Source organism: Corvus cornix, chromosome 4 (genome assembly GCF_000738735.6).
Source record: "Corvus cornix cornix isolate S_Up_H32 chromosome 4, ASM73873v5, whole genome shotgun sequence".
NCBI lineage: Eukaryota > Metazoa > Chordata > Aves > Passeriformes > Corvidae > Corvus > Corvus cornix.
The window spans coordinates 68039740-68063919 of NC_046334.1; the positions used below are offsets into that span (position 1 = coordinate 68039740).

The following is a 24180-nucleotide window of genomic DNA, read 5'->3' on the forward strand; positions in this document are numbered from 1 at the left end:
CTTGCCACAGAGGACAGACCTTTCTGGCTACAGCCCCTGTTCTCCATGAACTTGTTCCTGAGCAAGATGGATCTCACACATTTTAACAGCAAGAGCTGTAATGCACCATCAAACATCCCAAATTCACATCTGGTGCAATGAAGGTCATCAGTTTATAGGAAGATGGTGCTTGAAGCCGAGCAAGACTCCCAGCTAAGACTCACTATAGGAAAAGGAATGGCTATTTTTCACCAAGTGCTCTGGGTGAAAAAGTACTGCAGATGCAAACAAAGGAAGAAATAATAAAAATGCACAGCATGGTTCTAATTCTTGAAGGAAAACCAAGCTGGTAGGCTTAAAGTCACAAGCTGCATTTGTTGCTTGAGTTCTTGGATATCGGAGTTCAATAGTTTCTCTTACTTGGCTTGGCAACAGAGAAGCTTTGTAAAGAAATTAAAGCCTCAATTCAACTGCACACATTAGGAAGACTGCAGTTTATTTTCAGTGATTCAGGGGGTCTGTACAAGGCTGATAAAGAAGTTGTGCTCCAAGCTGCAAAGCTTTTCTCCAAAGGAAACAGGACAGGAACCTCTTGCCAGTGTTCACCAAGCAAATAGCTATTTTAAACAAATACTCAAACTGAGGATAACCCAACACCATACATACCTTGACCCTCTCCATCTGTGTGCTGAAAGGGTACAGCAGCTCAAAGAGAATCAGTCCCAAAGAAAAGATATCCACCTTGTGCGAATAGGTGTTGCCACAGATCTGAGAAGGCAAAATCAGGGTCAGGGCAATCAAACTACTCACTGGATGCAACGACGTACAAAGTAAACAACCCTTGCAAATCCACCTGTGGAAGTGACCAGCCCTGTGCAGAGCTGAAAGCTACAGCACAGGCACCTTGGCAAATTCCAGTGAGCACCAGGGAGCGAGGTCCTGATCCTCAGCGCCTCTGCGCTGCAAAGCAGAATGTTTCACCTTACTTAAATCTCATGCACAACAGTGCGTCCTTCCTCAGTTAAGTGGAATCTTTTACCCTCCTATACTGCATTAAAAGCAAGAAAAATTAATGCATCCAGTCTGAATAATCAGCCACTTTTTTTTTGCTATAACAAATATATATATTTAAATACTCATTTTAGAATTCAATTTAGCTCAAAACTCTATTTTGATGAGAAAGAATTTAAGTAACTTGATTGCAACAGTTTACTAGGAGTGCCTGATCTTAGAGTTCCCAGGAATTCAGGGCTCTTCCAGGCACTGCCAAACACAGCTTTGGAGAAGACAGCACAAACCTGTTCCGGGCTCATGTAGAGTTTGGTCCCTACTTGTCCTGTGTGCCTGGCATAAGCCGGCATTGGGGTCAGTACTGATTCCTCCTCCTCATCTTGGTCCATAGCAGTCACCAGTCCAAAATCCCCAACCTTTACTATGTCATCCATTGTGAAAAATATATTGGAAGGCTGAGAAAACAAAGAGGTGAAAAGAAAGAAAAAGTAAGTAACAAACAAGTTGTCTGTGTTTCAGTCATTACAACACTCAGAAGCTGTCAGGGTTAAAAACACTCACTGCACTGCTGAAGGATAACAGTTAGAAATTGTAACTACTCAGAAAAAAGGAATTACTTCTACATTAACCACTGCCTCTTCCTGAAACTCAGACTGCTCATTTCTCGTCATTCAGAAGAGGTTTACCAGCAGCACACAGGTTTGCTGAGGAACATACACAGAGTTGACACTGCTGGGAACAGCACAGATAAGTTATCCAGCTCCCCATCACATGGCATTTTCACACCACATGCTGCAGTTCCAACTCCTGGGCTTTTTTTATTTTAATCTCGAAGTGCTAAAGTAGTTTGCTGTATTATTAACCAGCACATAGGGCATCATCTTAGTGTTAAATTATAGATACGATGGGAACAAGGTCTGCTTTTCGGTGTAACTGCGCAGTTTAACGTGGGAACAGCTGTTTGCACAACAGAATTAAAAGTTTATTTTTGATAGAAGCTTAAGAACTTTGCAATTCATAAAGGCAGCAACAGTGATGATGTGGCATAACTCTCCTTTAGCCTGTTTGTCACACACCACCATCCTTGCTTAGCCTATTGATAAAAGAGATGGAACAGAGATGTGCCTTTGCTCATGGTGCACATCCCAGTTAGTTCTTCAAGAAATTTGCTTCCTGGCTGACAGAAGAGCACCCACCAAAAGGATGATTATTTATTTGAAATATAACCACTCCAGCTGGGTTACAAATACAGACACAGAGTTTTGGGGGAAGAACAGCCTGATCCTGCAAGGGGAAGGAAGCAGCAGGATGCTGTACAGGGCCAAGCTGTGGTGAAGGGGAAGGTGGTGCTGGGTAAGCTCCTCTCAGAGCTCCTGGACCTTTGAGGCTGGGAGAACATGGTCTATGCTTTGCTGACATAAACCCTGCAACGAGTAGGCAGGCAGATAGAAGGCAATATTTTCCCACAAGATAAAGGACTACAAAGCTGACCTATTTCAAAGTCCATCTGACTTCCTCAGTTAAAGACAAACCCACTGCACCCACAAGAAACCAGACAGAGAAAAGGCTTCTTGTTTTTTTTTTTTTTAGGCAATGTCCAGCTCTGAGATAAGCACTACAGAAACAGTTCCACAGTGCCCACATCCTGCCTCTGAAACTGCTTCCTGAGCCAGGTCTTAGCTCCCACTGTATTTCCCTGTAATGAACGTCCAAACCTTTGGAGTCACAGTGCATTCAGGGCACAAAAGCCACTGCCCTGTAAACCCACAGCATCTCCAGGCTCTTGCTGAAGCATTTACAGAGTACCCACCCCCTCAGTGCACACCCACATGTTCAAAAGACTTGATGTCAGAATTTTAATGTTCAGGGAACAAACATCTCCACTAGGAGTTTGTATCCCATTGCCTTGATCTCCATTCTCCTGCTCCACCAAACATACAAGTCAAGATTTGTCTTGCTTCCTGGGGAAAAACTCTTCGTAACAGAAAGTTTATTTCAATTCTTCTCTGGCCAGACACAGACTGTCTCCGAACAGGCTGGCACATAGTTTCTACAAGTAAGAGGAATGGACTTTCTGTTATTGCAAAATACCAGCAAAAATAAACCATCAAGATCACATTAGGGAAGAAGCCTAAGGCAGATGCACACAGTTTTGATTTAAATCATCAGAAGAGTACAATCAAATATAACCACCCTCTAGTTTAGTTATCTTGCCACCTGCACAAAGAGATTTCTCTCCATATTCTTCAGTCACAGTAAGAATTCTCATTTTTGCACAGACATGAATAAGCTTCTCACACATATGAAAGGCTCTGTTTAATTCAATTAATGCTGTAAAATGTATCCAAGACTGTTCTTGCAGTTCTGTGAAACTGATAATTTCTCTTGAGCTGCCAAGCATGACCGACAGCTTATCCTGGGAATAACAGTAAATTCACTTGACAGACAGACTTTTGTTTCTGCACTTCATTTTCTTCAAAAGAATTTGAACTCTGACCTCTTCACTTGCCCACATAAATTCCTGCCATCTTGTCATTACAGTATCTCTGATTAGCAGGAGCCCAATTAATGCATTTTAATGTGCACTGTTAATTTAAATATTCAGATTACTTCTTGGATCTTTTAATATGCCCACATAGAAATTTATTTTCACACAGATCTACCAGCTTTTGTTGGTGCCAATGGGAGCAAGAACTGGCCTCTGCTGTCACTGAGCTCTGCCTGTAGCTAAGCCAAAGCAGCTTTGCAGGTTTTTCACTTGTTAGTGCTGGCACCAGCTCAGGGCTGCATGACCAATCTCTTGGACAAATTAGAACAATAGATGAGATCTCTTCCTAGGAGCTTCTGAAAAGTATAGAAAATAATTAAATACACTGGCTGTTGTTTTGACCAAATTAACACATAACAGACAAATAAATAAACTTTGGGATCCAAGAATTACATCTATACAAGCATAGAAAGTTTCCTGAAGGAAGAAGTTGTTCATCCAAGGAGAATGTTTCCAAGCTGGTTATACCAAGTAAACAAAATTAAATCTCTTGTTCAAACTGCTGCCAGCACTGAACTTTTAAGATGTTCCAACAAAACACTCCACACCTGCTGATTAAGACTAATACAGTTTTAAGTGAAGATCTACATAAGGTTTACTGAACAGCGAGCTCAGTGAAGACTGCAGAGGGCTACAGCTGACAGTATTCTTAAGAAAGGTTATTAATTAACATGCCTAGAAACATATTAGTACAGGGATTTAATTACTTTTATGGTCAGTTTCTCAAGCACTAAAGATTTGTCAGATAACTGGTTCAAGGTAATTGCGAGGGCTGATGGGAAAAGAAAATACTTGGAAGAGTTCATGAGTTTTTCTAACTCTGACATATCCTTTCAGGATTATTGAATTTGAACCTTTTACTGCCACATCTGAGATGACATTTTTTAGCTTTTCCTTCTGCGTATACCAAATTACCATTACAGTCATTTCAGTAATTACACCACTGAAGGTAGGTATTAATGCCTCCTCACGTCAGCAAACAGAAACAGAACTGCCTCTCCACATTTGGCAAAAGGGATCCATTTCTCAGAGCTTGGCCTAATAAAACTAACTTCAGTTGGGCTCTTCAATTAAATTTGTGTATTTGGTAACACATACTGACACTTCCAGCCAGTGCTTTGAATCACAGCAAAATTAGGCACTATCATAGGAGGATCACGAACAGAATGAAAGAAAAGGTGCAAGTTACTCCTGACTTCAGTTACACTAAATACCAGAGGTTCAAACCACCTTTCCCAGTCCTCACTGTGTGGATGCTATCAGACATTAAAAGTACTGTGAATCCTTCAGAAAGCTGCACTGTGATAGCTGGCACTGACTCAGAATTCAGCTGCAGGACACTTTACATTTCAATCCCAGAGCAGTAACACTTAATTTTTACTTTCTCTGACCAAGAGTAACACTGCTCCTTTTAGGCTGTATTGCTTTAGAAAGAATGAAAATACCAGAATTAGAATCACAGAATTATTTAGGTTGGAAAAGACTTTTAAGATCAAGTCCAAGTGCAAGCTCCACACTGCCAATTATCTGCTTCACTTGAAATAGTAGAACAGGATCCAAAATAGCTTTGTCACACAGCTCAGCACTGAATAACCCTGTACAAAGAACATGAATTAAAAATACCATAGAACAAATGCCACTGATCTGTGCCAGGTACAAGAAGTCTTGCTGTAAGAAAGACTTTAATTGCAATAACAAGTGATGAATGTTTATTTCCTGGAGCACTGCACCTCCAGATTATTGTACAGACATTAATTCAGCTTTTCTAACACTCGTGCTTAGGTTACTGAGAGGAGTCAGCTATTTTAGCAGGCTTTGTCTCCAGTGCCACATTCCTCCCACACACAGCAACCTATGGATACAAACCTTGAGATCCCTGTGCATTAATCCTTTGCTATGCAGAAACTCAACAGCTTCAGCAATCTGCAGAAAGATCTGCAGGCACTCTGTCCTTTCCCTCTCCTCTATGGCACATCTTCTGCTCATCCAGTCTTTCAGGTTCTCTTTCCGGCAGAGCTGCATCTGGATGTACAGATACACCTTTGGAGAGGTGGGTTTGACTTTTTCTGCAGTGTTTTTAGAAAGGTCCAGGCTTAAACTTGTTGGCCTTGGAGGAGAAACCGAGAGGGGACTTCCTGAAGCAGATTTCTTGTTATCAGATTCCTTTGTACTCTTCCCTTTATCCTCAGAAGGACTCTCATTATGTGAAGCATCAACTTTATCTTCCTTACTAGAAGCATTTCCACAGCCAGAATCCTCAAACACAATAGAGGAGGAGGTCCCTTCCTTCAGATGTACAACAGGAACAGCTGAAGAACAAATTTCCAAGGAGTGTCCCAGCTCATTACTGTTGATAGTACTGTCTTCTACATCACAGCTTGTAAGGACACTGTCCTGAAGGTTTAACAGTGGATCTTCTGAATGCTGCAAATCCCTGTTGTCTGTGTCAGAAAATTCCAGAGGAGAAAACTGACTTCCAGATGAATCTGATTGACCACAGGGTATCCCCACAGACCTCACCCTCTCTGATGAAGCTGCAGTAACTTCAATGTGTTCCTCTGTTGAAAATGGCTCTGTTCTGATCTTAAATGATGGGACATCCATCGGGCTGGGAGAACTGAGTGGCCAATCAGTGCTGGAAGACAAAGTTGAGAGATCAGAACTAGAGAAATTGTAGTAAATTCCAATCATTTCACTAGAAATGCACCCAGATTTTAATAACTGCTACCCCTGAGACCTGTGTCATACCACAACAGGGAATGACTGCCCAAGTGTGGGAATCACTAATAACCAGCATTTAGCATCTGTGTCTTAGCAAGGATGTTTTCTCATTGAGACAAAAGCGTTGATAAAGGAATATTTAACAAGCTCTACTGCCTGGATTCCCAATGTGCAATCAGGCTCATCTTCAGTTTGAAAAAATCCAGCCCTTTGGAACACGCATTGCAAGGACTATTTAAAGTGCCTTGGAAGAATTACAGCTGTGAAATGTTAATTTGATGCCTGAAATATAAAGGTTGCTGTATTCTAAAAACTGCGAGGCATGTTAAGAGGTTATTATGAAACCACCCAACAGCCTTGTATTAGGCCTTATTCTGTAAATGCCAACATACACCCACTTTTTCCTCTCTCTTCACATTCTCTAACTCCTTCATCTAATTTTCCATTTTTAACCTACTTCTACCAAGCTTCACAAATCATCACTGACTATCCCTCATGCATTTCTGCTGAAATAAATTCATTGAAGCCTTGGAGTACTGTATCAGGTCCATCTAACCCAAGACAATGAAGAGGAAGAAAGCAGTAGAAAGGAACAAAGAAGGCAGAGATGCCGAAGTTTGAAACTGAATCACAGCAGCAATGCTCCAACTTTCTAACCACCGAAAGATTCAGTTACACAAGTTCAACTAAGAACCACGTGATGTCTCCTAAGCTGAAAGAAGGACCTTAAAACAAGAGAGCCCACATAAACTGAGAGACACTGTGCAGAAGGGTGATTTATTTGTACTTTGTTCAATTGAAAATTTGACAGGCCAAGTTAACAACCGTCTCTTTCCTACATAGTCTCTCCATCTTCCTGGATCCTCTACCAGTGTTCCAGCTCTCTTGACACACAATCTCAAATTCAATTGTTAAAAAGACCCCCACGAGTTACCTTTCATCTTTTAACCACTGCTCATCCATCTTCTCCTGCCATCTCTCAGGGGGAGCTTCCAGCCATGCGTTGAAATACCGAACAATTCCTGGATGCTCAAGCTTAGCCAAAGCCTTGACTTCCCTCATCACCTTTTCACGAGCCAGCTCTCTATGGTTTGGGGTGAGGAGAACAAGAAACACAGTCACAAAAAGCAACAGCACAACACAAAAATTTCTGCAAAGGAATTTAATCAAAGCTGGCCCAGTATACACCAGGCCAGCAGCATTGCTTTTCACGTAAAACCAAAAATATGTCTTAAATTCCCCAGAGTAACTCCTTTATCTCAGAAGTGTGGAGGAGCAGTATGTGCTCATAATGGGTCAATATTTAGTCTTCCCTTTTTCACATAATTATAGGCAGCAAAAACAAGAAGAAAAAGTTCATCTTCCTCTCAACTGTTCTCAAGGATAGAAAAAAAGATTACTAAACAGCAGTATTCTACAGGGATGTAGAAGACACTGACACAAAAGACAGCAACACCAGAGTACTTGTTTTTTAATTGCCAATAGGTAAGGAGATTGCATAAGGACTAGTTCTGTTCTGTGGACAGGAAAGCAGGCAGCCTCCTGTCTTACTGAAGGAATTTATCTCTCTTTATAAGACTGTAACTGGATCAAATAAAGTCTGAAGGTTTTATTTATGGCTTTGAATATGCTTGGAAATAGAATTTAGGCTACCTTAAATTTCTGAACAAAACCTTTAATCTTAAATAGTCATGCTTATTTAACACATTCAAAAAAACAGTAATTCTAGATTTCATAGCTTTACCCCCTCCCTCTTGCTGTTCTAACTTGAGATTTCCAGAAGCAGTGTCTCCCATCTCCCACTAAAAGGAAGTGCTGCAAGCTCTGGGTAGGGCAATTCAGCAGCATGGCTTGACCACCTATGACTGAGAGAAAAGGTAGGGGTTGTGGGACCAGAAAATTAAACAAAGGGGCAAATGGAGTCAAGAAAGTAGGTGAAGCAGAGAGAAAAGAAAGAGGAGGTGGAGTAGGAAAGGCAAGGAAAGGAAGGAGAGAAGCACATTAACAGCACTACAATAACTGGTCCTGCTAGCAAAGGCTCTATTCATCAAGGAAATCAAGGGAATCCCCACGGAGCAGCATCCTCACAAGATCTGCTATGCAAGTGTTTTAGCCAAGCAGGTCACCTCTGCTGGGATTGCATATGCCAAATTCTCTGTGCCAAAACTCAGACAGCCCCCCAATTAAAAAGTATGTCATTCATCCTAATGAAATATCTGGGAAATCAGTTCAGGAGCAGATGGTTCCGTGTAGGATGGGATCCCATCATTCATTCATTACTTCTGTGTCCCAGCAAACCCATTCATCACCTGTTGGGCAGTCGGATCCTTTTGATGGCATAGTTGCAGTCATCTACTTTATTTCTGGCTTCAAAAACCACTCCAAAACCTCCTCGACCCAGACACTGAATTGGTTCAAAATCTGTCAGATATCTGGGAACAGAGGGATGTAAGGGAGGGATAGAAGAAGGGACGGAGGATGGAGGGGGAAAATGAATTAGTATAGATAGAAAAATAAAGCCATTTATGACCATGACTGAAGTAGTTCTGTGCAGGCAAAACATGTTGAAGGACTTGAAGATTTTCTTATTTTTCCCTCTCACCCACTGCGGCAGTCAGATGGTTCCCTATCTATGAAATGGCCAGTTGCTGATTACGTATTTATGCAGAGTCTATCACAGGCCAGCAGGATTCATTCTGCATGCACTGAACAACTGAAGAGGTTTTTCAGAATACCAGGTTGCTTGCCTACTGGATCAGGAGGATATAGCCCACATTTCTATAGCTGAGTACTTTTGAAATCATGATTTGCCTTTAACCCTACCCCAAGTAACTGTTTCTGCAACCAGTCCTTCTAAACATCCCATCCAAAACATCACTGTTCCTAAATATCATTGCTTTTCTTACTCCTCCTCATTTTAAACACTCCAGTTTTTACTTTCATTGAGTTACAAATGTACAGGAAATGGTCACATTTACTCTGGAGCATAATGACACACCCCTATTAAGCCTTCTGTCTTAACCAACTCCTCTGTAAAACTAATAAAGGTTTTATTTCAAGTATAGATTGCTTATTCTGCAGAGTATATAAAATGTCATCTGTTTCCATCTGCAACCGCCTTTTTCTGCCTTACACCATAAACACAGGAACAGATGGAGTAAACACTGATTAAGACCTACAAGGATCAATCTCCCATTTTGCATATCAGCAAGAAGTATGAGAACAATATTTTTGATCACATATAGTCTGTTGACTCTCTGGAATTTCTGAGACTAATCATAACTGCAATAACCCGGGAGTAATGGGGTCACAGAGTCCTTTGTGCCAGTTACTGATTATCCTGCAAAGTCAGAGGACTGGGAGTTCCTAGGTAAGAACAGGTGAACACCTACTCCTTCTATCTCCAGATACTATTAGTAGCCACACTGATTAAACACCCTGTTTATGTTGTGTTGAACAGACCTCACCTTGACACATATCCAGAGTTCTTGGCATCACTCCAGCTGTTGTCTTTAATGTCTCCACCAGTGGGCTCATACTTACAATCAGTCTGACACTGTGTTTCAGACTCCTTCCGCAGCTAACAAGGGTTTCCAAAACAAGAACAAAACAAACAAATAAACAAAATCAGCTCCTTGAGTGTCTGAGACTGGTTTGTACCCTAGATCTGGCATTAAATAAATATCTCCAGACACGTCAGAAGCAGTCTAATCTGCTTGCTGAAGCAGTTAAGCAAATTGTATGCGGCAGCTGGCAGCCTTCACACACAGATTAAACAATAAATTTAGGCTTTTGATTTTGTGATCTCATTAGTTATTAACTTATTAATATTACTCATTGCAGACTCCAGACTGAAAGAAACAGCTAAAATAATATATTCTGTATTTGGTATTCAGAAAAAAATACTTACTCTGCTGTAAGGGTGGGGATGGAAGAGCTTGCGTACGATAAAAGTTGTGGCCACGATACAAAATACAATGGTGCCAACAATTTCTTTCCACCAGTGAAGCAGAAGAACAGGATCCTTTTTGCGAATGTTCTTGTAATTTGTGTCATCAAAAAATCGAACCGTGATCTGGTTGCTACGTTTATTTCTCTCCCTCTTGTAGTAGGGTAAGTAATAACCATTATCTGTGTATAAAACACACAAAGAGAACACAGATTTGTTTGTAGGTATCTACAAAACAATTCTGGCTTCTCATTAATAGGTCTCCTCAACAGACATGGGCTGTTTTTATTTCCACACCCCATGACTTTAAATGGCACACAAGCAAATTCAGTTAATCAAGGCTGAAAACAGCCAACTAGGTCTCCCTAGCTTTAAATGAGAATAGATTCCATATGGAAAACTTTTGATAACCATCCTGAGTCTCCAGCACTGTTAGTAAATTCTGAAAAAAGTAATTCCCAATTCCACTCCAAACAACTCTCAGTGGCAATGGCAGCACACACAACAGCTCTGCAGTAGCAGTTCCTGGCACTTTGTTGTGCATTATGTGGCAATAATTGTACCTACATTGCAATCTGGAAATTCTAGTTTGGGCAATAATTTCCTATTTCATTAAATGTTAGAAAACTCCACATATTTAAGGTCAAACAAATGGTCATTTACTGAATTTCACAGGTAATAAATGGGTAAACCTGGCTATTTGAAACACTTCAAAGTTTGGAACTTCACCTACCATATGGGTACTGCAGCACTGACAGTGCTCCATTGCTGTATTCCTCATGAGAATACTTGTCATTGCTGAGACACTTATCAAACTCATCAGAGCCCACCAACACTGGAGTCCTGGAAGGGGAATCTAAGCATAGAAAAGACACAATTTTCCAAGCTCAATTGTCTGTAAAATTCTGTTCTCATATTAATTTAAAGAGAACTCCAATTGCATCATCTTACAAAATGCATCTTGGATCAGACCATGAGAAGCAAACTTCATAGAAGGAAACATTAAGAAAGGTACTTTAAGGTAACAGTTACTTAACAATTCCCCCCCTTGACAAGTCAATTCACTAATATTCACATCACTGCAAAAAACTTCCTCCTTTTGTTGAAAAATTTGATTGAGAAGATCCAACATTTCATTATGAAAAAAGACCCTGTCAAATCCATCAGAAAAGAAAACAGACATTAAGCATTTAATTAGAAAAAAATAAACACTTAATAAAGCACAGAGAGAGCTCCTGAAGTAGTTTACAGCTGGAGGCATTAGACTAGTTTGAAACATACTGGAAATCAGAAAGATGTCCTGTCTTTTCTGAGCTAAGGTAATCAATGAAACTCTGAATTGTTACTTACGGATTAAAGGTTTCCATTTGATTTTGGGAAGAGGAATAATTGCATTATCGTTCCTGGATTCCAGAGCCTTTGGGTTGGTTGGGAATTTCTCAGAAATTCTGACTGATGATTGAAGATACAGCTGGCCCCTGAACATACCTAAGTAATAAACAAGGAAGCATATTAGTCTTTAGATTTGGTTCTCTTCACCCCTGGAAAAAAACTGCTTAGTCAAAATACATGGTTAAAAGCATTTCTGAAAACATTCCTTCATATTCTGAGAACTTGAGATACTGACTCTGATTGCTAAGCTGGATGAATTCAAGTAATATCTTCCCTCTGTTCTAGGAAAGCAAGTGTTCAGGACATCTCATTTTTACTGCTGGAGTGCTGGTGCTACAGGAAAATGCCAGAAATTTTTAAGAGCTACAAAGCAGTTTGGGATTTGCATAGGTAAGACCTCTTCCAAGCTTCCTACTCTGGTTAATGCTGCACAAAACAGCCATTACCAGGAAGGCTGGAACAACCTGGCTTCTTCCTGATGTTATTCTCTATCTGTTACTCTAACCACTAACTGGAAAGTTACAAGATGTAAGGACTTAGAGAAGAAGGCTAAGGCAAACCTAGTCTTAGAAAACCAAAGCACATTTGCCTCCCAGAGACAGACAGCTGAGGAGAAGGACCTTGAGCCACTCTATTTCAAATTGTCACAAACCATATCCAATGAATTCTGACAGCTGGATGAAAACTAAGCCATGAAAAATCTTATCTGAATTTTCTTCACAGTAAGTTACTGCAATCAGTGTACAAATTAATGGGCAATTAAACTGCCTTGTTAGCTGTAAACCTGTCCTTTCCAGTTTCAAGACTTTCAGTCATCTCCACTGTACTGAAACTATAAAGCAGTGGACATTTCAGAACCAAAATGGAAAAGATTTATGGGTTTGAAATCTACCAGTACAAAAAGATCTGCTTTAGTACAACCTCAACAGAGGAATTAATAATGTGTACTGCAGAAAATGCTGCAGTTGGTGTCTCACCCAAATAGACACTGGATTCTGTGGCCCCTCTGGCAGCTTCCACAAGATCTTCTTCATCTTCCAGCACCTCATTATTTGCTGTGTAACTCGTGTCATCAAACAGACTGATTGGAATTACTTTGCCATCCTTAAGTAGCCATGCAGAAGCAATTGGAGTGCAAAACTGAAGGGGAGCGAGACAATTGGAAAATTAATGTTTTATTAACGAGCTATTAAATAAGAAAAATGGAAAACAATGTGCTTAAATTCCTTGTTTAAATTTTTGTAACAGATGCAGCAGCTCAAAGTCAGAACTTTAGTTTAAAAATTACAAGCAGATGTGTGCTCCTTTACAAAGACAGTGCCTGAAACCAAAGATGAAAGACATCTTCAAAACTTCTGCTTTTGTGGTATTTAATATTCTGCCTTTTTCCTTACCTGGTATTCCCATTCCAGATGTCCTCCTCGTCTGTTAAAAGCCATCACCTTCCAATCAGCCACCGAGACCTTTATCACTGTGTCTTTCATCATAGCTTCCTGCTCCTCCACATCTGAAATAATTTTTGTTTCTTCTTTGTTCACAGTTGATTTAAAATTGCTCTCAATGTATCCGGCTCTAGTTTCAATATCTGGGACATAGCGCAGCTCAAAGTGACCAACACTGAAATTCCACCTCAAAGAAAAAGAAAAAACCTTTGCAGAAACAACTTTTATATTCCAAGGTAGTCCCAAGTGCTCTGTGCAGAAGATTTCTAAAGTGAATTACCTGTATTTGGCTCATATTTTCACAGTAAACTCTCAGACTGTCAAATGAACAAAACTGTACCAGGAGGGGAGTGCTAATCCAGAACACAAACCAAACAAGCTGAGAAATCTTGCCCAACATGACGGGTGAACTGAGAAAAAAGCTGTTGAAGTAGGGCCAATGGCACTAAAGGTTTAGTGTATGAAGAGGGAAATTAAAATCATCAAGTACTACAGTTGAGTCTGCTTAATAGGAAAACATTCTGTAGCTCATGAAAGCAGTAAGTACAAAGCTTTTAGGAAGCAGCATTCTAAGATATATTTCTCTTCACTAATAAAGTGGATTTAATTGGAAACATGAGATTTTTCAAACTGAGAAAGGGAAAATGCTTCTTTTGTTTAATCCTTCATATAACGTAACACAGATCCCTTGACAGGTACTTCATGAAACCAGGACTGCTCATGTCCCATAGGTTAACACCAATAAAAGACAAGTGTATAATGAAATGTGTAAGCAGCACAGCTATCTTGCACAGCAAAAAACTCTTCAATTCTTGTAAACCACCAAAGATACAGACAGGAAAAGCATGGCAAGTTTGTGTATTGGACAGCATGAAAGGGTAAATATTTCTTCAACAATATATTTGGGTACCCAAAGTTTCTTATCAGTCTGGCAACCACCAGGAGCCCAACCTGGCTCCTTAAAGAATTTACACCCTTATGGTAAAAGTTTGGCATATTTTATATACTCAGTCTATTTATTAAAAATGTTTCTTTCTCTGGATTAAAAGCCCAGATGTATCCTATCCAATCCATGTCACCAGGATAGCATCTCTGTTTCTCACCACAAAGACAGGAGGATTCTGGTACACAAGACTAAATACTATGGTTTTGACATACCTCTCCTGGCTAATATCTGTCTCCAAGAAACACAGAATCCAACATTTATCCTCTCAGACATCTGATCTGTTAATCTACTGAGTTCTCATTAGATTCTCTCTGATAGGCTACAAATTCACAACCTGTCACATCCTGCTGCAAACAGAAGAGGGAGCAGGGGAACAGGGAATAACTCGTTCTCCATTAAGTTGCTGGGCAGTTATTGTATCTATGTATAGAACCTAGCTTTTTAAGTCTGTATTTTATGAAGTGTGTTTGGGGCTTTTTTTCCAGTAGAATACATGTCTGTAATTTTACAAAAATCTTGATGTATTAAAACTTCAACGTGACAGCATTAGGAAAATCACAGATTGAATCAGTTTCTACAGCTTGGAAAGAACAGACCATCTACATTACGGAATGAACAACATAAATTTAGGAATGATTTAAAAGATCAACTTAAAATGAAAGCTTAAGACATCAAGTATAAACCCCCTCTCTCCCAGTGACAGTTACCATTAGTAGGTAAAGAACTTAAAAGTGAGTAGGTTTTAAGAAGACTTTTGAACTATCTCCTCTTGTACAAAAGCAACAGCTAGAACAAACATTATAGTGCCATTTGCCTTGTGCACTAGAGCAGTGACAAACTCTTCTGAGGTGAGCAAGGACAAGGGAAGCGGCTGTCATTTGATTTTTGTCTTTTCTGTCTCACCATCTCTGTGGGACCATTCCTGAACAGTTCTCAGACTCACTTCTCATTGCCACTGCGTGGCCCCACAGCTCGGACGGTTTTCTGTGTTCGATGCAGCAGGAGCGTCTCCTCCTGCTCCGTCTCCTCGTCGTCCCAGCGGCGGCAGCCCACGGCTGAGCAGATGTACTTCACCTGCCGGACAAGACAGACACTCACATGTGCAACTTCAAAACAAATGTAATCAACAGCAATATTCAAAGCTAACAATCCTCACAGCCTGCTCTTGGCTCGAAGGCGATTCGGAACTAAGTGACTTTAGATGTTTGACTGGAGGGATGTTGAAAAGCCTGGTTTAAGAGATAACGGCTTTTCAGAACTAAAACTTTCAAAGGATTCTAGAAAGTTTACACGCTGTGGTATTTTAACTACCATTTGACTATATTTTGCATGTACTTCTAACAGAAAGAAATCTGAGCTCTCTCTTTTCCCACTATTTCTATGGACATCAAAAGAACATTCCTACAAGACCCACAGCATAATTCTGCTTTCATGTCATATTTGCCTCAGCATAACTATCAGCTTCAAATGAAGTACTATTGATTTATATAAAATATCACAAAGCCTTTCCCCTTTGCCTTGTCAGCTATTAAAAGGAAAAGAAAACCTTAATGAACTCTCACAGTCACACAGACTTGCCAACAGTCCCAATCTCAAACAGAATTTGCATTATATGGGCAATGACAGAGAGATGAAACTGCCCAAACTTTTAAGAAGGAAGAGTCAGGCACTATTTCCTCTAAGAAGCAGCTTTGCTACTGTGAGTATAAGCCAGGAATCAAAACAGAAATGAAAATTTCCTCTTCTGAGCACTACAGGAGGAGGAGCCTATTGGTGCACAGAGCCCTCTGCTACCAGTCAGGAAATCAAAAGGAATTAATGAACTCTGGTTTGCTCTTTATCATTAGTGATGACTACACCAGACCATAGAAGTGTTCTGCATTAAAATGTATGGCGAAAATGAAAAAACACCCCGCCCTGATTTTGTTGAAAACAAACATTGGGAACTTTAAAGGTTTTTAACAGAATCTATTTCTTAACTTGTTTTAAAATGCAACAACGTTTCTGAACCAGTAAATGTCTGTTCATCACTACACAAAGTATCTACAAACACTTCAATGTTATCTGACATTTAACTGAACTTTTACAAATGACTTTAAAATATAAGAACTTCTTCTGATAGTAACACACTGACAACAACTGAAAGTCCTTAACTTTTGCATACGTTGAATTTTTTCTTTTCTCATTAGTTCTGAAAAATCTGAAATTAGTTGTAAAAAAAGTGTCACCTAAAGCATTAATTGATACACAGTGAGCTGAACTGCAAAGTCTACTTCAAGCAGAGCCAGATGATAAAGCTGAACTCCTCTCCTACAGAAAGGGGTCATCCTTCTTATCCTCTCACTCAGCTCTGGTGACAAACCCCCTGCCGGTTCCTTGTGCTGGCTCTGGCACTCCCCAACCCCTTGCTACAGCTAACCCAGCACAAAACTAATCCAGTAAAAAGTGAACAGTGCTCTTCTGGGCAAGCAAATGGTGAGACAAGGGTTAAAGCCAGCACAAGGGATAGAGCAGGAGCTCCTAGGCAGGAGGAGATTGCAGTGAGGGGCTCATCCATGCCACCCACTCCAGCCCACTGCATCTGCAGCCCAAGAAGCTCAGGTTCTGCCCCTTGGTGCCCTGCAGTTGTACATTTGAGGCTGCAGCACAGTTTAAACCTCAGGAGCTACATGTTTGCTTGAAACACACAGACACAAAGCACCTTTTCAGGTTCTTACCTTCCCTGAATAGGAGCTCAGCCCATAAGTGGTCAAAGACTTTCCCCCAACTAAGACAACGTCCTCGCCGAATTTGTAGGATGACTCAAGAAGAGATTCAACCGTGAAAGGAACGGCTTCCATGCTCTCTCGATCCCGATCCCACTGGAAGAGGTCCCCATCCAAGGAAGGGATAATCATCTTATTTCCAAACACCTAAAATAATTGAAGGTTAGCTATGATTTAACCATAATTTTATCAAAACACACAGACCACAAATGGAAACAGAAATGCTGTATAAGCAAGTCCAGTGCATTATCCTCCAGTGTCCTAATGGTTCTGTATTTCAGAGTCCTATTTTTCAAAGTTATACTGAAGACAGAAAACTTCAGGCATTCAAATCAAATCCATATTTCACTATTCTTAGTTAAAAAACAGTTCAGTGTGTGACACTTCTTCAAAACATTTGAAAGCTCGATGAGTTGACAGGTTTCATCCAAAACTGCAGAAAATATGATGTGGGTTGAAGCATTCTCAAAGAGACAGGCACTGGTTAAAGTGCAAAGTAAAGTTTTGCAGATTACTTGTGATAGTTTCAAGATAGTGGAATTTTAAAAGAACAACTGAGGCTGTTTTCACAATTAATGACTATTCCAGAATATCCAACATCCAACTTTCTGTAAAGCAGAGGGAGCAATTATCACTGAGATCAAAGCTCACATTTCACCTTTGCCTCTCCAGACAGTTAAATCTGACTTCTCCTCAGAATTTCTTATCTTTAAGCACACTGTTCCTTTAAAAATTGCCTGGCTTTTCCCTAAACACACAAGTAAAAAAAAAAAATCTTCACTGGATACAGTATTTCATCCATTACACTGAGATTTTCACGGAGATCCTAGTTCGGAAGTATGAGTCATTGTCAACGAGTACTAAGGGACTTATTAAGAAACTCATTATCAGCATGATGGACCATAACTAATGCTGTGGAGCCACAGTGGCTGTGCCCATCAAGAACAGTGAGAAACTGTAATCCACATAATCTTAGCTTCTGAGGATATGGATTAACATGGGAGATTTTAGCGCGTTTTCAGAACCCCTATCCATTTGGGCAGTATCCTACAACATAATTACATTAAATTTGGATACTTGACACATTAGGAATTAAAGACTGCTTCTGGTACATGTGTATTAGTCACTTTGAAAAAAATATTCCTGCTCAGACTCCAAGGCAAGGCACAGATGTGTATTACAAAGTAATACAAAACATGCAGAAGGTTTCTGGTTGTTTTTATTTCTGGAGCCACTGTGAGGATCTGAAACCACATCTTCTGCATGATTCAAATTCCATACATCATGGGACTTTTTATTCCTCTAACTGGGTCACAGTCAAGCAAACAGCATTAAGCAAAGTTGGGATTCACCTAAACAGGGAGGGAGAGACAGATGTTGTAGATGTGTGCATGTCATGACTAATATCTCCTCTTACACTGTTCGACAGACCTCATTCAAACAGAAAATTCAAGTGAGTTACCCAACAATGCTGGTATTTAAGATCCCTAAAGGATCCAATACCAATGCTTTCCAGCTTTGAAAAGCCTCATGATGACAGACAATTAAAATAAAAACTCCTCTCAGGAGCACAATGTGTAATTGAAGAGATGATAAAAATAAACCCCTGAGATTAGCTGTGAAGCTCTTTACAAAGCAAAACTAGGTGTGTTCTTTCCCTCTCAGATATTTACCTTATGGCAATAAAGGCCAAACATCCTGGAAAAGACACTGCATGTGATACACAAATGTTGCATTATGGCCTCCTATTGGGGAGGAAAAATAAACACACACAGAGAAATAAACCAACAAAAAAGAAAATATTCCAGTGTGGGGTGTCATTTGTAGAGATCACCTGATCGGTGGACAAATAAAGCAAATAAATAAGGTTTATATAAACATTTATATTCAAGAGCAACCTTGTGGTCTTGAGAAACAAAAGGCTGGGAAGATTTGGAAAAGAACTTTTTAAAACCAAAATGCCAGTGCCGAAGTTGCAGCTGTAACCATGGTGGAAGTACCTTGTTAAAACATTCAACACAGAGGAGTAATACCACAGAATATTTCTGTAATATATTCTTTCAGAAGCCCATAATAATTCTGATGACAACTTTTCACCTGTGCAGCTGTTACTTTGCATTAACAAATCCTCTGAATGGATCTGCACATGATCCATATACATGCAAGTAGTCTGAAGGCCCATGCCAGTATGAGATGTTCTGCTACAAGGGTTGGAGACCACCCACGGTTTGTGAAGAAAAGAGACAGTGGTGTAAACTGCCCAGGAATTGCTGCTGAGCAAGGAAGACTCTCTGTGGGCAACTGCAAGCTCTGGGAACAGCATGACACACATCACCTTAAGTGCCTGCCCTGTCCCAAAGCTCTTGCTCCAGGGCCTGAGTAGGAAATTTTCCACCAGCAAAACAACACACACACATTGGCCATTTCTAGGAACCACACCGAAATTTCCAAGATGCATGAAGCTGACTCAGCAACACAGACCTGTATACTCCCAATATATGGATCAAATCAGGTCATGGCTTTGAAAATTCCCTGACAGTGGGTCACTGCCTGCTTGACTGTTAAAACCTCAGTCCCCATAAGCTGCAGAGGACAGATGCCACTTGGTCAGCTCTGCTGATCACCTGTCCATGCTCCCAACCTTGAGGGCATCTACAGGAGCAGCACGTCCTGGGCGACACTGGGAGGGGAAAGCTGAGAAAAGACACAACTGCTGTCCATGAACACATCAGGAAAGGGAGCACAGGCAGCAGGAAGGGCTGCTGCAGTGAAGGACAATGCCAGAGTAGGAGTGCATAAGGTTAAACTGACCCTAAGTGCAAGTGAGACATTTGGGTTACTAACCATCACAAATGAGGTATTTCACTAGAGAAACAGAACAGGAAAAAAAATCACCTTATTTTAAGATGACTCTATCTATAAGTGAATTACATGACACGGTGCTGACAAGAGACAGCACCTGATTACCACGAAGGTCTTCTTTTAACAAAATAGCTGTATTTGAAGAATGGGGCGGGTATGCAAATGTGCCCCTTGCAGGGGCCCGCATACATGTGTAACAAAAGGCATTTGTGGCCACTTGTGGCGACATCTGTTTTCAAAAGAGCAGCTCACCCAGAGGCTTAGGAAGGTCATTAATAACAACAACTGTCTGAATTATGCAGCTCATTCTCTAGTACATCAGAAGCAGAAAAGGGACTTTCCTTGAAAGTACTAGCAACTAGCATCGGCATGCAGCTCAGGTAAAGGAATGACATCACCCTGTATCTCAAAAGCATTACCTCATCTCCTAATCCAAGGAGTGAGTCACCCAGGCAGTCAGCTGCAAATCTCTTGGCACAGAAAATGTAGGTTACCACGATGCACTTACACATTCCTCTGATCTGTCAACGTAAATAGCTATTTGTTCGGCTTCACTGGTCAGCAATATGGCACATAATTGTTAAGTGGCTCGTCTTTCAGGAGTAACACTTAAAAAAAGCCCCCACATTAACTATGGAGCCCTAAACGAGCCGCTGCTCTTTTGCTCATTAAGAGTTTGCAGCCCAAGTTCTCCATTGGCTCTGCGCGGGGTGCTGCAGCCCTATCAGCGGCGCGGGCTGCACAATCTCCAGGCCGACGGGTGAGGTAATGCAGTTTCTAAAAAGCCTCCACAAAAAAGCAAAAAGGCATAACGATCCGGAATGGCATACGCTTCCAGGGAATTTGCTGTCTAGACTCTTTACTGGAAAGGAGGGCACCGTACGGCAGGTGCCACGGCAGGTTGATCGGCGCAGGAAGCCGCTGATTTATAGCGGTGGAGAGAAGAGAAAAAGAAAGGGAAAAATTGTGTAAACAGAGATCAAAACAAGCTGAAGTACTAAAGCTTCCAGGAGCTGTTTAACAGCAAGTGTGACATCTACCCCGTTCCTAACACTCTTTATCATCTAAAGCAAAAATCAAGCTTGCTCACGTGCAGACACATCTGAGCCAAGTCTGGTGCCAAAACAGTCAATATTATTGTTTACAGATGGGCTGGACTATCTACTAACTCCAAGGAAATAACCAAGCACAAGTGAAATATTTTTCTTAAAATAGGATTTTATGTCTTTATGTTTTTCTAACACTTCTGCTTGTAGTTTTCAAACCTTACTGTTACTATAAGATGCAAGAGCTTCATTCCAGTTACTAATTAACTAAGACCAACCTACATGATCTTAAATGATAAGGGTACCAGTTTTTTTTCTCTCTATAATTATCCCTACAATAGGATCACTGTAACAAACAGGATCAAAGCCAACATCAAGCACGCTCTTATAAAGCTACTTCTCACTGAGAACTATGTCTTTTAAGCCTCTTTAAAATTAATCTAGGCAACATATTAAAAGTCACATATGGCAGCTTTATTCTGAAGGATAGAAACAAGAGTCTGCACAAAGAAATCTGGGAAAGAGAAAAGCAAGCTGGTATGCTCCACATTAAAAAAAACCCAAACAAATTAAAAACACAAACCCACAGACAGTAACACAGGTATCTCCCTACTGTAAATGTTTACAGATTTTTCAGGTGATATAGATATATATATAGATACATGCACACACAATTTTTGAGATGTCCCTAGTTTGGGCTGGTCTGGAACTGATTTATTGTCTACTCTTTTTTGCTATGCATGCAGGAAGGTTATCTGCACAGATCCACGGGTTTATGACTACCTTCCAATAGAAGAGGTTATTTCTCCTCTTCACCTTAGATTTCAGGATGCTGATTCATCTGTTTTGCCTCAAGCTACCTGCAGAAATCCTGAAGCACAGGGCACTACAAGGATGACAGTGTACTGTTACGAACAGGCAAACCCTAATCAAACAGCAGCACACTGGGATGAAGGGGCCAACCAGAGTGTTCGAACTTCTGCAAGGCCTACAACATCCCCACTTCCTTAAGAGAACAAAGACCCAGACATGAGTACAATCTTTTGAAAAACAAAGGCTGTTGAGATATTCTACTGCCTAAAGCACTGCTAAAAGAGCAAAATATTCTTCAAAACATACAGTGCTGTTCAACCAGCCAGGAAAAAGAAAACTGACTGCAAAAGGGGAGTCCATGATTTACATCAGTAAACCAACCTGAGACATGTTCAAGGGCAATGAGGAAGCTGAGGCAGGAAATACCAACAGACAGGTTGTTGTCTAGAAAATTTTCCTTCCTGTGAGAACCATTACTTCTGATCTCAGCACTACACTTGTTTACAAAGTGCATACCTGTCCTGACCACCTCCTGTGCCTGTCTGAACATGCCCAAACCATTTTCAAGACCAGGACCGTGGGAAAGGCTGCACCTGGACATTGATAAGTCAGTATTTTATTGCGCTGTTTACAAAAGTGGGATTAGGTGGCCTTCCTCCTCTGCAGAGGTGAGAGCCAGCCTGTGCCAGGGCGGCACATCAGAGAAGCCATGGAAATAGGTTTTATCTCAGCTGGGGTGTGACAGCCTGAAAGAGCACACCAGGTCTGCACAGCAACAGTGAGCGGAGATGTTTCTCAAAGCTCAAGCTGATTTTTACCATCAGGCTGTACGGCTCACCCGGCAACAGTTCACAGCATCTATCAAGTGACCAAACCTGGTCCCTGACTCCTGCCTACATTAAGTACCTTATGACACAAGTTTGTATCTGTTACAGTCTTGTCCTTCCACCATCCCCCATACTCCACAAGCTGGTAGTTTCTATTTCGTTTTTCAAGTATACATGGAAAAAAGTAATAAATTCAACTTTCGTGGGCCTGTATGAGTGTGTGAAGTGATGCTATAACCCTGTGCCTGGATGAGTACTAGACAACTCATTTCAAAACTCCTTTCTTCTCTCTCTTCAAAGCAACACCTGCAACATCCTCCTGACAACTTTTAATAAAAGACTAGAGCTGGTATCTCTCTCATGATTCTACACTTCAGATCTTAAAATCTGATCGGGTGTAAGTGCCAGGGTCCCAACAAAACTGTCTTTTACACAGTGTCAAAAACCAACAGATGACAGCAGCACAGCAGCTTCAGACTTAGACTCTCCAACATCGGGGCACAGTACCTTGTTCAGCTTGAGTCTGCCCTTAAAAGAATTATTCCTACCTACTCTGCCCTCCCCTGAAGGGCCATACAGGGAATCTGAGGAACTGCAGTGTGTTAACTAGACCACCCCAGCTTCAAAAGAGATCAGGAACCCAACCCAATACTGTTTGCTGTGCAATCAAACAGACCCTTCCTCCGAAGACAAGCAAACTGAAATACCACCATTACTTTAATCATAGTCAAACAAGACTTGGGGTTTTGAGATACAGAGATGCCAGCCTGCTCTGCTGCCATGGTAACAGACTTTTAAAAACTGTTCTCCTTAATAATAATAAAAAACCCCAACTGCACGGTGCTTTAAGAAAGACTTTATTTTGACATTATTCCATCCCCCTCTTTTACATGGTAAGTTTTATTAATAAGACTGCAAGTCTTCTGAAACTTAAGAGCAGTGCTTTCTGAGACAAACTGGTGCTGCTGCTACTGAGCCCATCACTGAGCTCCTTGAAACTAACAGCACATAAGGGAGTGGATTAGTGGAAAAAAAAAATTATCCAAAGCCTTGCCTCTCCAGAAACAGACCCTACACAGAAGCTCATCAGCCACCATGGCAAAATTTGTACTTGTAGAGGAAGAACCCCACACTGAAGCAGGGGAAGAGTGAGAGGAGTCCTCCCCTGAGGAGGAAGAAGTGACAATGTGTGATAAACTTACTGCAGTCCCTGCTCCCCATCCCCCTACGCCACTCTGGGGGTGGAGGGAGAGAAAATCAGGGTGAAGTTCAGGAGGAAGGGAGGGGTGGGAGGAAGGTGTTCTTCAGATTTGGTTTTATTTCTCCTTATCCTACTCTGGTTTGATTTGTAATAAAACTGGTTTCCCTGATTTGAGTTTGCTTTGCCTGTGATGGTGCCTCTCCCTGTCCTCATCTTGACCCACGAGCCTTTTCAATATATTTTCTCCGCCCTGCCCAGATGAGGAGGGGAGTCACAGAGTGGCTCTGGTGGGCACCTGGCATCCATGCATGGGCAATAGCAGAAGCTCGTGGCACTTCAGGAGACCAGGATTCCAACTGATCTCTGCTGGACCCTGTGTTTCTTCCCCTGGCCCTGCATGGACAGGATGCTTTTGCAGATAAGGACACAGAGTCCACATGAAAAATTACAGTTACAGAGCAACTCCTATAGGAAAAGAGCCCAATACAGGAGGAGGACAGAACACAGCAAATCACAGTCTCCTCTTTCAAGGGTGCAAAGAAAGAGTGCACAAAACATGCAGCGAGTCTGACAAAGATTAACAGTTACCTCCTTATGGAGCACACAGTCCAGAAGAAATTCGGAAATTAGATGTCAGTGGCCGTGCTGCTAGAGGAATGATTTGCTAAACTGTCTAAA

General features: G+C 41.0%; 1 protein-coding gene across 1 annotated transcript in view; it reads right to left on the reverse strand.

Moving 5' to 3' along the window:
• Nucleotides 1-24180, reverse strand: part of EIF2AK3 (eukaryotic translation initiation factor 2 alpha kinase 3) — a 42530-nt gene that overhangs the window by 3881 nt on the left and 14469 nt on the right. The window contains exons 3-15 of the mRNA XM_039551022.1: nt 16706-16900; nt 14932-15062; nt 12995-13229; nt 12578-12740; nt 11559-11696; nt 10942-11064; nt 10170-10390; nt 9727-9839; nt 8569-8691; nt 7194-7343; nt 5405-6173; nt 1278-1445; nt 646-747 (exon numbers count right to left, since the gene is read on the reverse strand). Of these exons, the coding sequence (XP_039406956.1) occupies nt 646-747; nt 1278-1445; nt 5405-6173; nt 7194-7343; nt 8569-8691; nt 9727-9839; nt 10170-10390; nt 10942-11064; nt 11559-11696; nt 12578-12740; nt 12995-13229; nt 14932-15062; nt 16706-16900 (2631 nt within the window). The remainder of the gene's footprint in view (nt 1-645; nt 748-1277; nt 1446-5404; nt 6174-7193; nt 7344-8568; nt 8692-9726; nt 9840-10169; nt 10391-10941; nt 11065-11558; nt 11697-12577; nt 12741-12994; nt 13230-14931; nt 15063-16705; nt 16901-24180) is intronic.